This window comes from Equus quagga, chromosome 5, assembly GCF_021613505.1.
Source record: "Equus quagga isolate Etosha38 chromosome 5, UCLA_HA_Equagga_1.0, whole genome shotgun sequence".
Taxonomy (NCBI): domain Eukaryota; kingdom Metazoa; phylum Chordata; class Mammalia; order Perissodactyla; family Equidae; genus Equus; species Equus quagga.
The window spans coordinates 67,115,417-67,128,579 of record NC_060271.1 but is presented as its reverse complement, the minus strand read 5'-3'; the positions used below and the strand labels follow the sequence as shown (position 1 = coordinate 67,128,579).

The 13,163-nt window shown below is 54.3% G+C and overlaps 1 protein-coding gene across 5 annotated transcripts; it reads right to left on the bottom strand.

Annotated features, from left to right (window-relative positions):
• Positions 1-1,605: 1,605 nt before the first annotated feature.
• On the bottom strand, positions 1,606-11,592 carry SFTPB (surfactant protein B). Of its 5 annotated transcripts, none has more exons than XM_046660395.1 (11): positions 11,433-11,592; positions 10,957-11,084; positions 10,542-10,613; positions 10,033-10,158; positions 9,272-9,415; positions 8,945-9,034; positions 6,081-6,264; positions 5,761-5,921; positions 4,774-4,854; positions 4,161-4,245; positions 1,606-3,254 (listed from the first exon to the last, which is right to left on the bottom strand). In XM_046660395.1, exons 1-10 carry the CDS (start codon positions 11,494-11,496, stop codon positions 4,183-4,185), a joined length of 1,113 nt encoding a protein of 370 aa, XP_046516351.1. In that variant the 5' UTR covers positions 11,497-11,592; the 3' UTR covers positions 1,606-3,254; positions 4,161-4,182. The 5 variants fall into 5 exon arrangements, with proteins under 5 accessions (XP_046516351.1, XP_046516353.1, XP_046516354.1 ...); XM_046660397.1 differs by having other exon boundaries at positions 1,606-3,206; XM_046660398.1 differs by having other exon boundaries at positions 1,606-2,831.
• Between the last annotated feature and the right edge of the window lie 1,571 nt (positions 11,593-13,163).

Genomic DNA, 13,163 nt, shown 5'->3' with positions numbered 1-13,163 from the left:
ATAGGACAGTAAATAAATGAGTATACCTGATATACTCATTTACTGGAAAGATAATAAAAAGAACACTCCAATGGAAAATCAGACAAAAAACCCAAATAGAAATTTCATGAAAGATCACATACAAATGGCCAATAAACATGTAAAAAAAAATGTTTACTTTTACTTAGTAACCAAAGAAATGCAAATTAGAATAACCAGAGAGGTCATTTTTATATTTTAGATTAGCAAAGATTTGAAAGATTGCTATACCCAGGGTTGATGAGAGTGGAAAAGAGACACTTGTTTACTATTGCGATGGAAACTGGTGTGGCTGGTAGAGAGGGGCAGTTTGGTAATACATCATGGATTAAAGGTAAAGGTGTGCATAGTTTTCATCCCCCAAAATTTTGTGTCTTGGAATTGATTCTAATAAATAGAATAGTAAACAAAGATAAAGTGCCAGGATTCTTATTTTTCACAACATTGTTGATAATAATTGTTTTAAAAAGGAAAGCGCTTATATCAAGAAAGCCAGCAGCAAGTAGCAGTAATATAAGTATCTACATTTGTTGACCTGGAAAGGTTATTTTTAAATGAACAGAGCAGTTTTCAAAGAAGCATGTATAGAATGTTCCCATTTTTGTAAATCTGTTACATCTCTTTGTATATGTGCAGAGAAAGGCTTGGAATGATAAATAATGTTATAGTGATTGTGTTTTGGATTTTAAATCTCAGTCATTAATCAGGGGGACAAAACGTAACTGTCTTTATTTCTCTATAACTGAACTCATTTGGCTCATTAGCCCCCAAAACTTAGTAATTCCATTTGAAAATAACTCGATTCCTTGTTGTTTAATACGCAGCCCCTCTTGGATAAATAATCACAGAATCCTCCTTGCCTTTTCCCTGGGAATGATTTACCAATTGCCCTGTCATGAGGAGGATGTCATGACTGGTCTCCCTGGTCCTCCAGGTCTCCACTGAAGCGTTGCTCGTCTTGCCTTATCTCCCCCTTGTGCTGCCATTGGCTACACATGTCTGACTTTTGCTCCTCTCAAGGTCCGCAAAATCTGTCAGTGCTTTGTCTCCAGTCACAGGGGCTCTCGGGGGCTCGCCGTCTTGTCCAGAGCTGATTCTGACAGCCCCTTGGGCCGTGGGCTGTGATCGCTCTTCTGTGTCATGCTGGGGGCACTCCCTGAAGAGGGCCTCCGCCTGTCTGTCTAGGTCCCTCTCTGAGGCTGTGCTCTTCCCTCTGTGGTGTCACATTGGAGGCAGCCTTCTCTAAGGGACTCTTGTTCTCCTCACACCACACCCTGGAAAGTGAAGATCAAGTCCCTTCTGCTCTTGGGGCCTCACCCCTTCTGGGGCTTCTCCCTCCCCACCTTCCTCTTGGGATGCAGGATGCTGGGCGCGTCTCAGGGACCCTCTGAGTCTCAGCCCTAGCCACTTCCTGCCACTTCTCTCCTCCCACCAGCTGGTTAACTCCTGGTCTCCTTTTGAGTGAAGCCTCTCCTTCAGGCCTAGGCACTTCATCTTCCCAACCAGCCTTTTTAAAGAATTTAAAACACTCTTCTCTCAGGGACTTGGGGCTTTTTGAAATGGAAATAATGGCTTTCAAGACAGTAGTCTGCTATAGATTTACAAAAATTTACTTAAAAGTTCAAATTCAGAGGCCAAGAATTTGTGTGCATCAGCCCTACCCCAGGAGCAGGTTGTATAGAAAGCTTTCCCTGGTGCCTGAAGGTGGAGGTGTGGGGAAAATGGATTGAAAACGTCTAGCTCAGTGTCAAAGTATACATCCTTCTATAGTTCTCTCCCAGGACTGGGAGGGTTGTGGGTGATTTCTACTCTTTTTTGGTCTGCAGTTTCTGAATTTTCTACGAGAAACACATTTCTTTTATAATAGGGAATACCACAAAAGTTCTTTTATAAATAAAGGAACTCTTCCAGACATTTAGGTCTTTAATGCTAAAGGATTCTTTATCTGTTTTTTGGTATGTTTTGATTTTTGTACCCTGACAACCTCACCTTGTCACAGTGAGTGGACTCTTCGGGAGAGGGGAAGGTAACAGGTGAGGGCCGGGCTGGAGGCACTTATAAGAGGGAGAGGTGATGTGGGCATCTGCTTCTCCGTCAAAGGGGAGAGTGAGGTGGGCTCCCAGTGGCTCCCTTCAGAGTGAGGCTGCAGTTGCTGCAGCATCTTAAAGGACATTGTCTTTTTCTTTTTAGTACAAGGAAATATGACTTTATTAGCATTATTATAGGCATTGCATTACATAGGAACTGATTCAGAGCATGCACAGCCCCAACTGAGCTTTGAGGAGATAAATCATAGCAGAAATTGAATCACCCTGCAATTTCTAACAAAAGTTGGAAGTTCACCTTAGAAAGACATAAAAAAGGAAAACCCCTTTTTACATCTTAAAAGTGACAGCTCTTCAGCAGCAGCAGATTTCAGATATGAAAATTTGCCCGACCACCTTCCCACCATGCCTGAACACTGCCATGTCCTCTCTTGACCACGCCAGGGATCTCCTGATTTTTTAAAAAAGTTTAAGGATTTCATACGCTTAGCTTTCATGGTAACTTACGTTCCCATTTTTTATTCTTCTGAATTTTAAATTTTGTGAAAGTGTTAGCAAAATAATTGTAAAAGCTAGTATCTTGTGCACATGGAGATGGGAGTGAGGCAGGGCCCACCGTCTGCCCTGCTGTCCTCCTGGGCTCGGGTGGCCAAATTCCCCTCGGCCCAACCCTGAGGGGCTGTGGAGCTGGGCTGGCTCCGGTCCACTGTGAAGCTGGCCCAGGCTGGAAGCCCCACCTCTGGCAGACCTCCTCCAGAAGACGCTGCCCTACACCCGGAGAGGACGGAAGTGACTGTGGTTTCAGGCTGTGGTTAGAGATAGCACAGACAAGACAGACACTGGCCTGAGAGCACAAGCTGTGGGTTCGTGGCCCACCAGCTTAAGGTCCTTTTGAGGAAAGGAGGTGGGGACGGTGAGCATAGCAGTGAAGGCTTCTTTTCAGTGGGGGCAGGGAGCGTGAGGAGGAGCTTTGTCATGTGGGAGAGCTCGAGTCCTGGAGACCGCTTCACTTGGTAACCTCTTTGCTGCTGAGGAGAATGAGGGCCAGAGAGGTGGTGGCATCTCTTGGCTGGGGACCCGTGGTCAATTGATGGCAGAGTTGGGACCAGAGCCCAGGCCCCTCGTGCCAAGCCACTGCTCTTCCTGTTTCAACAGGGATGGAAGGCTCAGGTCTTCCTGGTGCCGGGAGCCCTGCTCATCAGTGGGGAAGGGATACCATTAAACAGGTCCCTGTGGGATGGGTCTGGGTCGGGGCAGACATTTCCTCCCCACTGCCTCCCACAGGGACTTGTGATTCTAGGAGGGCTCCTGGAGGGCGGGGGGCTCCCTGTTTTATTCACACCTCTAGTTCTTGTCCCTAGAATGTGGCCTGGCCACAGGCACTCACTACATTTTTTTAAAATGAGCGAAGAAGTGAATAATGACCATTGCGTTAGGGGCTTGCTCTGAGCAGAATTGTAAAGTCAACCAAGTTTGCTCTGGGGCACTTCGAGCCCACTGTTGCCATGTCTGTCCCTCTCAGCATCACTTCCCTGCCCCGAGGCACCTGGTCACAGAGGCTGCATCTGACCCACCCCTGCATCCTAAGGTGCTACCTCTGACTTAGACAATGAGAGGGAGAGAGAAATGTGTCTCAGGAGGGTGGAGTCAGATGATGGTGGAGTTCCTGGCATCTGAGGGGATGACACTTTGGGCAGTGAAGTCTGATGTCCCCTGAGTTTCAGGAAAGTTTGACCTTGGTCTGAACACATCAAATACTGAGGATCAGGGAGTCCGGAGAGTGAGCTGTGAAGGGGAAGCCTCAGGCAGGAGCTGAAGCTCTCCTGAGGGCTGGGACAGGGCAAGGAAGCTGAGAGCTGGGCCTGGCACTGAGGGCAGCAGGGATTCTGAGGAGAGGGAGTGGGTGGGGTCTGAGAGAGGTCACTCTCGTGCTGGTGCCGCCAGGGGCCCTCAGGAGCCTTGAGTTATAGCCTGTGAGGAGGATGGAGCAACCAGCAGCAGTGGCTCCCGCCTCCTGCTTGGGGAACAGGGGCCCTCCTCTGATGGGTGCGGGATGGGCCCCCCTCCTCCTCCCCCCAGTTGGGAGCCTGGACTCACCTGGTACAGCTTTGAGTTCTCATCAGAAGTGGGGGCTGCCGACACACTGGAGAGGACTGAACGTGGTTGCACACACCCCCAGGGCCTGCACAGAGACAGCATTAGGGCCTGAGGCCTTGAACCCCGCTCCCATTCCAAGCTCTGAGAGGGATGGGGAGGCCTCTCCTGGAAAGGGCAGCTCTCCACCTGCCACCTGGCGGGTACTCTTGGTGTAACCTGGTTAACTCCTTGGGTGCTCCGAGCCCCGGCCTTCTCGGTTTAGAATTGGAGAAGATGGGATGCTTGCCCCAGAACCCCCACTGTGCAGCCACTGCCAAGCACACACTGCTCTGTGAACAACCTCCATCCCATAATGTGCATCAAACCACACTCCTTAAAGCTGCCCCCTCCCTTCCCATACTGCTCCTTTCCATTCTTTTGTAGCTTTTTCTTGACCGCTCTGAGATGCCTTTTCTATATTAAAGCAGTGGGGGGCACCTCCCAGGCCTAGGCCTGTGCTCCTGGGGCTGCTCTGGACCCAGAGGAGTGGGCCCTCTGAGGATCATGCACCAGAGAGGGTGGGGCTCTGGGAACTGAGGAAGGTGCTAGGACCAGTGGGCAGGGGCGGGCATACCTGGCAGGTGGCGTGGGCAGCCCAGCCCCTGGATGCCAGGGTCTGCAGCTGCGGCATGTGCTGCTCCAAAAATTGCTCACACTGAGGAAGGAGACAGACAAATGGATGTGGGGTGGACCGGGCCCACTGCAGGACTCTCCTGCCTTGCCGTCCTGGTCTCTCCACTTATCTGGATCACTCCAGGGCTCCCCCCAACCCGCTGTAGGTCCGGCCATCGGCCCCCTCTGAGCAGCTCAGGCTATAAGTAAGACTGAACAACCCTGTGTGGGCTGAAATGGAGGGTTTCTGTCGGGAAAGCCAGGAACGTTGGAGATGGAGGGTCTTGAAACCCAGGCACAGGGGCTGAATCTTAGCCCCCACCTTCCCCTCCTCCCAAATTTCAGTCCTAGAAGAAACCTTCAAGCTCATCTGGTCTTTGAGATCTGGTGTGGTAGGCAGCAGGGAGCCCTGAAAGTTACGGAGCAGAGGAGTACCCTGCGGAAGCTGCCTCCTGGGAAGGCAGTCAGCAGGCTGGCCTCGGCCGCGGCATTGGCATCATACGTTAAAGGGAATTCACTGTCATCGGCTCTGAGTACTGCGACTCTAGGACCTTCGAGCCCAGCCTTCTTCTTTTGCAGGTGGGTTTGTCCCCAGTGAGTCACAATGGGAGGAGGGATGGGGCTGGGACAGGACCAGGACCCTGGAGAGAAGGCCAGGCCCTCTCCCGCTCCCTTGGCCCTGGCCCTTGGCATTATTCGTCTCCTGGTAAACTGGCCTTGCTCCTCTTCCATGAGGGAGGCCTGTGGGTTCTCCCAGCCCATATCCTTTGTCCAGAGGTGACTCCTGAATCGAGCAGGTTTTGCTCTGAGTCACAGTCCCACCGTTGTTTGGCCCATGTCCTGTCTGAGCTCCTCAAGGGCAGAGGTCTGGCCCACCCTGTGAGTCTCTGGCTGGGAAGCCGTTCTCGGCTCAACCCTCCACCCACCCTGGGTCCCAAGTTCCCCACACCTTTTGCCTGTCCAGCCAGGAGCCGAGGCAGGCCTGGCGCATTGCCTGCGGCATGGCCTGCATGCTGCTGTTTCTTGCCTGGGTGGTCACAAACAGGCAGAGCTGGCACTTGGAGTCTTGTGATAGCCATTTTCCCGGGAGGGACCCTAGAGCGGTGAGGGCTAGAGAGAAAACAGTCAAGGCTGCCCTGCAGAGGTACTCAGTTTCCGTTCTTGCTGGTGTGGTGCAGGGGGATAGGAGAGGGAGAGGGTGGTGCAGGGCCGAGGGAGGGGGCAGAGGATGAGACGGACAGTAGGCAGGGGCTGGGGCGGCAGGCTCACCTGGGCCAGTGCCATCCTCGCTGGAGCACCTGAGGACGAGGCCGCAGACCAGCTGGGGCACAAAGCGGCCCAGCAGTGCGTCCAGAAGGATGACAGTGTAGCGCTCGGCCAGGCACTGGCAGATGCCACCCACCACCAGGGGTACCACGTGGCACACCTGGGCCACAGCCACGGCCAGCACACCCTGGGGCGGGGGTCGAGAGAGGGCACGGTGGGACCTTCTCTGGCAAGATCTACTCCGTGCCCACTGGGCATTTCGTAGACTTTCTTTTGTTCCCTTCTCAGAGGGTAAATGATTATGCTGTTTACAGATAAGGACACTGGACATCAGAGAGTCCAGGGACTTGCCCAGAGTCACAAGCGAGTGCTGGAGCCAGGCTGGGGGTCCAGCTCTGACTTCAAAGGCTCTGGAATCGCTGAAAGGGGCATAGCTAGCCCACAGAGGTGGGCATCCCAAGGCCACCTGGCAGCCGGGGGCAGAGATGGAACGTGATCTGTGTCTTCTCCCTCCTGACCCAGGGCTTGCTGTGCTTCCCCACATGTGGCCTCACTCCTGTCTGTGGCTCCCAGAGCCAACCGGTCCCTGGTTGCAGGAGTCCCTGGGGGAAGCCGGGAGTTTCCCCACCTGACCTTGATTCCAAACACAACCTCCAAGGTGAAGGGCAAGGAGAGAGGCAGCAAGCATGCTAGCTCATTCCTTCCCTCCTTTATTCACTCAACCAACTTGTAGGAAGGACCCATGTGCAACAGGTTGACCTTGGCCCGGCTCCTGCTTGCAGCCCCCACTGTCCCCCAGAGTCAGCAAGGTTGAGGTGGGAGCTGGGCACAGGGAAGTGCAACTCTCTGGGTGTGATGTGTTCCAGATGGGTACATTTCACCCACCTGCTGGCATTGGAACCCACACTCTGCCTCCCCTCCTGCTACAACGATGATGGATGAGTGATCTTTGCTCTGTCAAAGGCCAGCCTGTCCACTCATGCACTGGTCCCCCCAGCTCCCCCTTCACAAGTGCTTCATCCCTGCATTATCCTCTCTCTTCTGCCTCATTACTTCTCCCATTGGCATATAAACATGTTAAAATAGCTTCTGTCATTAAAAAGCCTCACCCATCTCTGTTCCCCTTCCCAGAAAAACTTCTTGAAACAGTTGTCAATACTTGCTGCTCCATTTCTTCCCCTCCATTCTCCCTGGAGCCCACTGCATTTGGGCTTCTGTCCCCATCATGCTTTCAAAACAGCTCTCGAGGCCCCCAACAACCTCCCTGTTCCCAATCCCCTAGTCCTGCCTTGTCTTGATCCAGCAGGAGCTTTCAGCCCAGGTGACCACTCCCTCCTCAAAAGGGAGGGAGAACTTTCTCCTCTCAGCTTCCGTGACATCACACCATGCTGTCCCCCACTTCACTGGCTGGCCCTCCTTGGGCTCTTTTGCTGGCATTTCCCTCTGTTTGACCAGGACTCCTCCTCCAGCCTGGCCATACCACGTCCCTGGGATGGACCATGGATGATCCCACTCTCCCTTGGATTTAAATCTTGTCCACAGCCAGAGACTCTTAGATTGATATCTCTGCCCCTGACCTTTCCCCTAAGGCTCGACATCTCCTCTTGCATGTTGTACTGCCATCTGGGACTTAGGACTCGGAGAGGGCTTCTAGCCATGTTATTTTTCTGCCCAAACCAGTTTCTTCTCAAGTTTACCCATCTCAGCTGGTGACATTACCAGAGAGCTGGTTGCTCCAGCCAAAGTCCATGAAGTCATCATGGATTCCTCACCTGTCCTCACTCCCCAGGTCCCACCTATAACCAAGTCCTGTTGAGCCACCTCCCAAACATATCCCCAGTCCACCTCTTACCTCCACCCCTATCTTCTCTCATTGAGATTGTCTGCAATAGTCTCCTAATTACTCTCCTTGCTTTCATTCTTGCCTCCCATCTGCCCAACCCATCCTTCAAACAGCAGGACAGTGATCTTTCTAAAGTGCAACTCAGACCATGGCATCCCCCAGTTGAAACCCTTCCACAGCTGTAAATAGCATTGGGAATAAAGTCCAACGTTTCTTAACTTGACTTAGACATTTCCACATGGCCTGGCCATGCCTTCCCCTCTGGTCCCTTCTCCGACCACTCTCCCCTTGGCCCACCTGCTGCAGCCATGCAGGCTTTCTGTTCCTCTGGCTTGCCAAGTTCGTTCTTGATCGAGGCCTGTGGCCCATCAGGGTCTTGTCCTCTAGGTCCCAGCTTAATTGTCACCTCCTCAGACACTCTTCTTGACCAACCAGCCTAACCCCCTCTCCCGTCACTGTCCCTCACTTCATATGTTTTAATTCTCTGCTCTGCCTTTATCACTATCTGAAAAAATCTCTCCTACCACAAGGCAAACTTGGGAAAGCGGAGACCTCATCGGCTGCTGGACCCCTCCGTGACCAGATGGAAAGGGCTGGTGGGTCAGGGGCTCTCCTCACTGGGCCCCATTTCAGGGCGGGGGAGCTCTGGGCTGACGGGGCCTTCGGGCAGTGGTCAGTACAGGTCCAGAAGACTCCACATTCGGCGCAGGCGGGGATGGGGAGACCATCTGTGGAAGTTCTCCTTTTGAAAAATTAAAGCAGCTTTTCTAGAGAGACCACTAGGATTCTTCTTCATCAGATGGTGAGCCGCCGGAGGGCAAGCCTGGGTCTGGTCCATTTTCGTACTTTGACGCCTGACACAGTGCCTGGCACACAGCGGGGGCCTGACATTTGTTGAATGTACTCTAGGCCTGGCACCTACTGGGGACAATGCACCAATGGCTCCCCTCCTACTTCTGGCAGCCAGCTGGCCCCTGACAGGGGTGGGGGAAGCTGGACCTCTGGGGGCCCCTGGACGCCTCACCTTGGGAATCATAGCTTGGACCCGCTTGATCAGAGTCCTGCAGAGCCAGCAGAAGGGGAGGGGGATGGGAAACCGCTGCTCAGAGAGATCCTGGGGGAGAGAATCACGGGCGGAGGCTGGGCTGGGCACGGGAAAAGGCATCCTCCGGGCTCTGCCTCCCCCTCCCCTTGTCGCTCCTGCCTTAGGCCCTGCCTGGAGTTGCTTGTCCCCTTCCCTGCTTTGCCCCTCCCAAGGCCCAAGTACTCATGGGCCTCCACTGTGGCCCTAGCTCTCTGGATCCCCACCTATCCAGTGTGAGGGGCCAGCAGCGTGAGGGGCCTCCCTCACCAGTGTCTCAGGCCCAGGTATCTCTCCAGGCAGCTCGGGGAGGACCAGCTTGTCCAGCAGAGGGTTCAATCGCTCTGGCTCCAGCCCTGGCTCTGGACGCTCAAGTTTGCACAGGCCCAGGTACTTGCAGATGGCCCTCGGGTTCTAGGGCACAATGCAGGGTGAGGGGGTGGTTAGGATGCGGGAGGGAACCCCATTCCTGCTCAGGCTGCTCAAGGACTCAGGGACTAGGGCCGCTGGCTTTGGGCCTGGAGTCAGGGGAGCAGGCCGGGTGGGGGCTGTGGTTTAGAGCTCTGTGATGGGTGTGGAGGGAGACAAAAGGCAGAGATGGACCAGGTGGGGACTTTGGGGCGGGTGTCTGGGAATGTGTGTGAATGAGCGTGAGCACGAATGTTTGTGAGAATGAATAAGTGTAAGCATGAGTGTAAGTGTGAGTGTGTAACAGTGTGGGTTTTATGTGAGACTGAGTGTGTGCTATGTGTGTGACTGTGTTTACTTGCGTGAAGGGTATGAGGGGGTGTGTGGCTGTTTGTAAGTGCACAGGCCCACTGTGTACAGGTGAGCAGATGGGGCTGTGATCTGGGGACCTGGCTGAGGGGCAGTGTGTTTCCTGGGCTGGTTGTGGGCAGGGTCTCTGTGTGTGTGTGCGCGTGTGTATGTGTGGCGGGCTGGGTGCTGTGTGTGTGGGTAACTCTGGGCATGGGTAGGCATGGGGGGCTGTGCGGGGAGGCAGGTTGGAGGCGAGGTCCGCGGGCCCTCACAATCTGGCTCTGGAAGTAGTCGATGACCACTGGGAAGTAGACATCCAGCATGTGGCGGCACTGGGGCACGAGCAGCTTCAAGGGGAGGACGTCACACTCACACTCCAGGAACTTCCGCATCGTGTCCTGGGAGGCAGATGGGAGCCAACAAGGATGGAGAGGGGACCATCAGCTTGTCCTCTCTGAAGTCTGCCCCGTCCCTGCATGCAGGGCCACCAGCAGGCAGACTGGCCACCCTTCTCCCAGGACCGGAGTTCAGAGACTGCCAAGGAGTTAAGTACACTTGGGCACAGGTAGGGCCCCTTCTCCCTCAGGAAAGATGATCTCTACCTGTGCTGCTGAGCTCACTGCCAAGGCCCTCTCTGGTCCAGGAGGTGCCTGGAGTCCCCAGATGACCCAGGCCTCACCCTCAGCCTGGAAATGGCCTCTTTATGGGGCTAACCTCTTCTCCCTGCTCTGTCTCCCATCTCTCGGCCCATAAACTTTACCCAGGATCTGGGCCTTATCACCTGGAAAATGGCCTCCTTGGTCATATTGGTGAGGATGCGGACAATGTCTTCACATTCCTGGCACAGATCATCCTGGAGAGGGGGCCCAAGGTGGGGCACATGAGTGACAGGCTCCCAGCTCAGGTGGGTGAGGCTCTTTCAGAGACTGACAGGGAATTTCAAAGCACAGGCAACTGCCGGCCACCCGCAATCCCATCCCATCCCATTTCAATCCATTCCATTTTAGCCCATCCCATTCTATCCATCCCTTCCCATCCCATCCTATTCCATCCCATCCCATTTCAACCCATTCCATTTCATCCCATCCCATCCCATCCCCTACTGGGGGTTCTAATTCTCTCAGGACCATCCAGAGCATACCCAGTTCCCTCTGTCTCAGACCTTTGGTCCCCATGCATGCTTGGGTGGTACTCACTGGTCCTGCGTGTCCCCAGACTTCCTGTAGGCAGTGCCCCAGGGCTTTGCACTGCAATGCTTGCTCCAGGCTTTGGCACCAGAACTCAGGGCCCTGGGCACAGGCCAGTGATGAGGTGGTCCAGACAGCTGCAGTTTGGAGCCAAAGCAACCTTGGGATCCAGGCCACACCTGGTGCTCTGACCTCACCCATCCTCCAAACCCGATTTTACTGGGAGCACATGGCTGTTAAACATGCAGGAGTCAGATAGCTCTGAGTTTCACCTGCTCTTGTGCCCACCAGCTGTGTGACCTTGTGCCAAGCCCTGGAGCCTCTCTGAGCCTCAGCTTCCTCATTTTTAAAATGAGGATAATGCACAGACTAGGCACAATGCCTGGCATGGAGCCAGAGCTCAGTAAGAAGTGGAGGTGGCAGCGATGTCCCATCCGCACCTGGCCCAACTGGGAGGGAGGTGAGGAGAGGCTGGGGACACTCACCAGTGCCTGGGCCACAGAGTGTGGGGAGCAGCAGCAGCCACAGCAGCAGGTGTGACTTGGCCATGACGCCTCCACAGCCTGGACACCCTGCCTGGGCCCGGGGCCCTTATAGCTGGGGGCGGGGCCAGGGCTCCATGGGAGCAGCAGGACCCAGTGTTTGCCTTTCCCTGGAGGGCCCTCCAGGGGCTTTGAGCCCTAGCTCTTCCCAGCACTCCTGCCTGCCTGCCCCCACCCCTCCCTGTCTCCTGCCCTGTCCTGCTCTCTGCCCCCTCCCCTAACTCCCATGGGCCTGGGCTCCTGGCTCCTTCCAACCAGGGTGCTTTTGAGCCTCCATATCTGGCCCCATATCTCTGGGATCTGGGAGGGAAGCTGAGGCAGGGTCAGGGCGGCCAGAGTGATCCCCCTCCCATCTCCACCCAGGCCTCTCAGGCCTCCTCTGTTCTTGTGCAATGCCCTCGAGAGCTTCCTGCCTGCTCTTGACCCAGGGCAAGCACCGGAGGGGCAAACCCAGGACTCTCCTAGGCCACCCACTTCCCACTCCCTCCTTATACTCTCCCTCAGAAAACGCCTCTGGTTCTGTGGACACATGGCTGGCATTAGTCAGAGGAGCGTTTACATGAAACAATGAAAAAACCAAAATGCCCCAAGAATCTAAGACAAGGATGTGGAGGCTGAGATTTCCAGAGCAGCTCTCAGACAGCGATGCTGCCTGTGTGCCCTGGGGACCCCTCCGGGGTAGGGGCTGAGGCACAGCTAGTGGTTCAGGAGAAAGAAACTGTCCTCTGCAGCTGCAGAGTCTCTCAGTTCAGGCCCCACGGAGCAGGGCACGTCCAAGGACAAGCTCACCACCTGACAAGGGCAGACGCTATGGTGAGCGCGGGGAGTAGAGCCCCAGCTCAGCGGCCACCACCTTGGTGATCAGTTGTTCTGATTGCTGAGGAGCCCTCTCCAGCGGAGGCTCACAGGCCTCTGTAGTCCAGGAAGTGCTCCGACACTCATGCCGTGGGCGGGGCAAGAATTAGTACCATTGGACACAGGATGCTCAAGTGACATCCTTGAGGTCACTCAGGGATTCATGTAGTTTCTGTTGGCCTCAAGCCCTTGTCAGTACGACAAACACAGTTGCCATCCTGGGAGTTGACCAAGAGTGTGTAAATGTGTGACGGAAGATTAGCAACCCGATGGCTCGCATACAACCTCAGGAGGGTGGAAGCGGGAGGTGCTTGCAGTTTAGTAAGTGTTACACGAATGAGCCGAGCTGGAGACAATCAAGTTTGGACACAATCAGGACTGACTGAGCAGCAGAGTGGGGGTTCATGGCTGGCTGTGAAACCAGGGGTCAAGTTGCTTTAACTATACTCAGTTGTCTGTTTGCAAAAGTACTTAGACAATGTATTACTAAAGCCCAGCCTATAGATAACATCTGTGACGCTGGGGTCACTGTGGTAACAGGTACTTAAGTTTTTCAGGACCTGAGAGTGGACCGCTTGTCCAGTTCAGGCCGGTTAAGACCACTGACTCATCAACTGGGCCTGAGCAGGTGACCAATAAGTGACCTCCTGTTGTCAGGGGCCCGAAAACTCCACCCTCAGATCGTGCTAAAGCCACCATTTTGTAAACATGCATCCTGTGAAGAGGTAGGAAGCTTGACTACGTTTGAGCAGATCATCAGTTACCCCGCTTCTCCTCAACTCCAACCACCTATCCTATACATCAGACCACCCTGCCCTG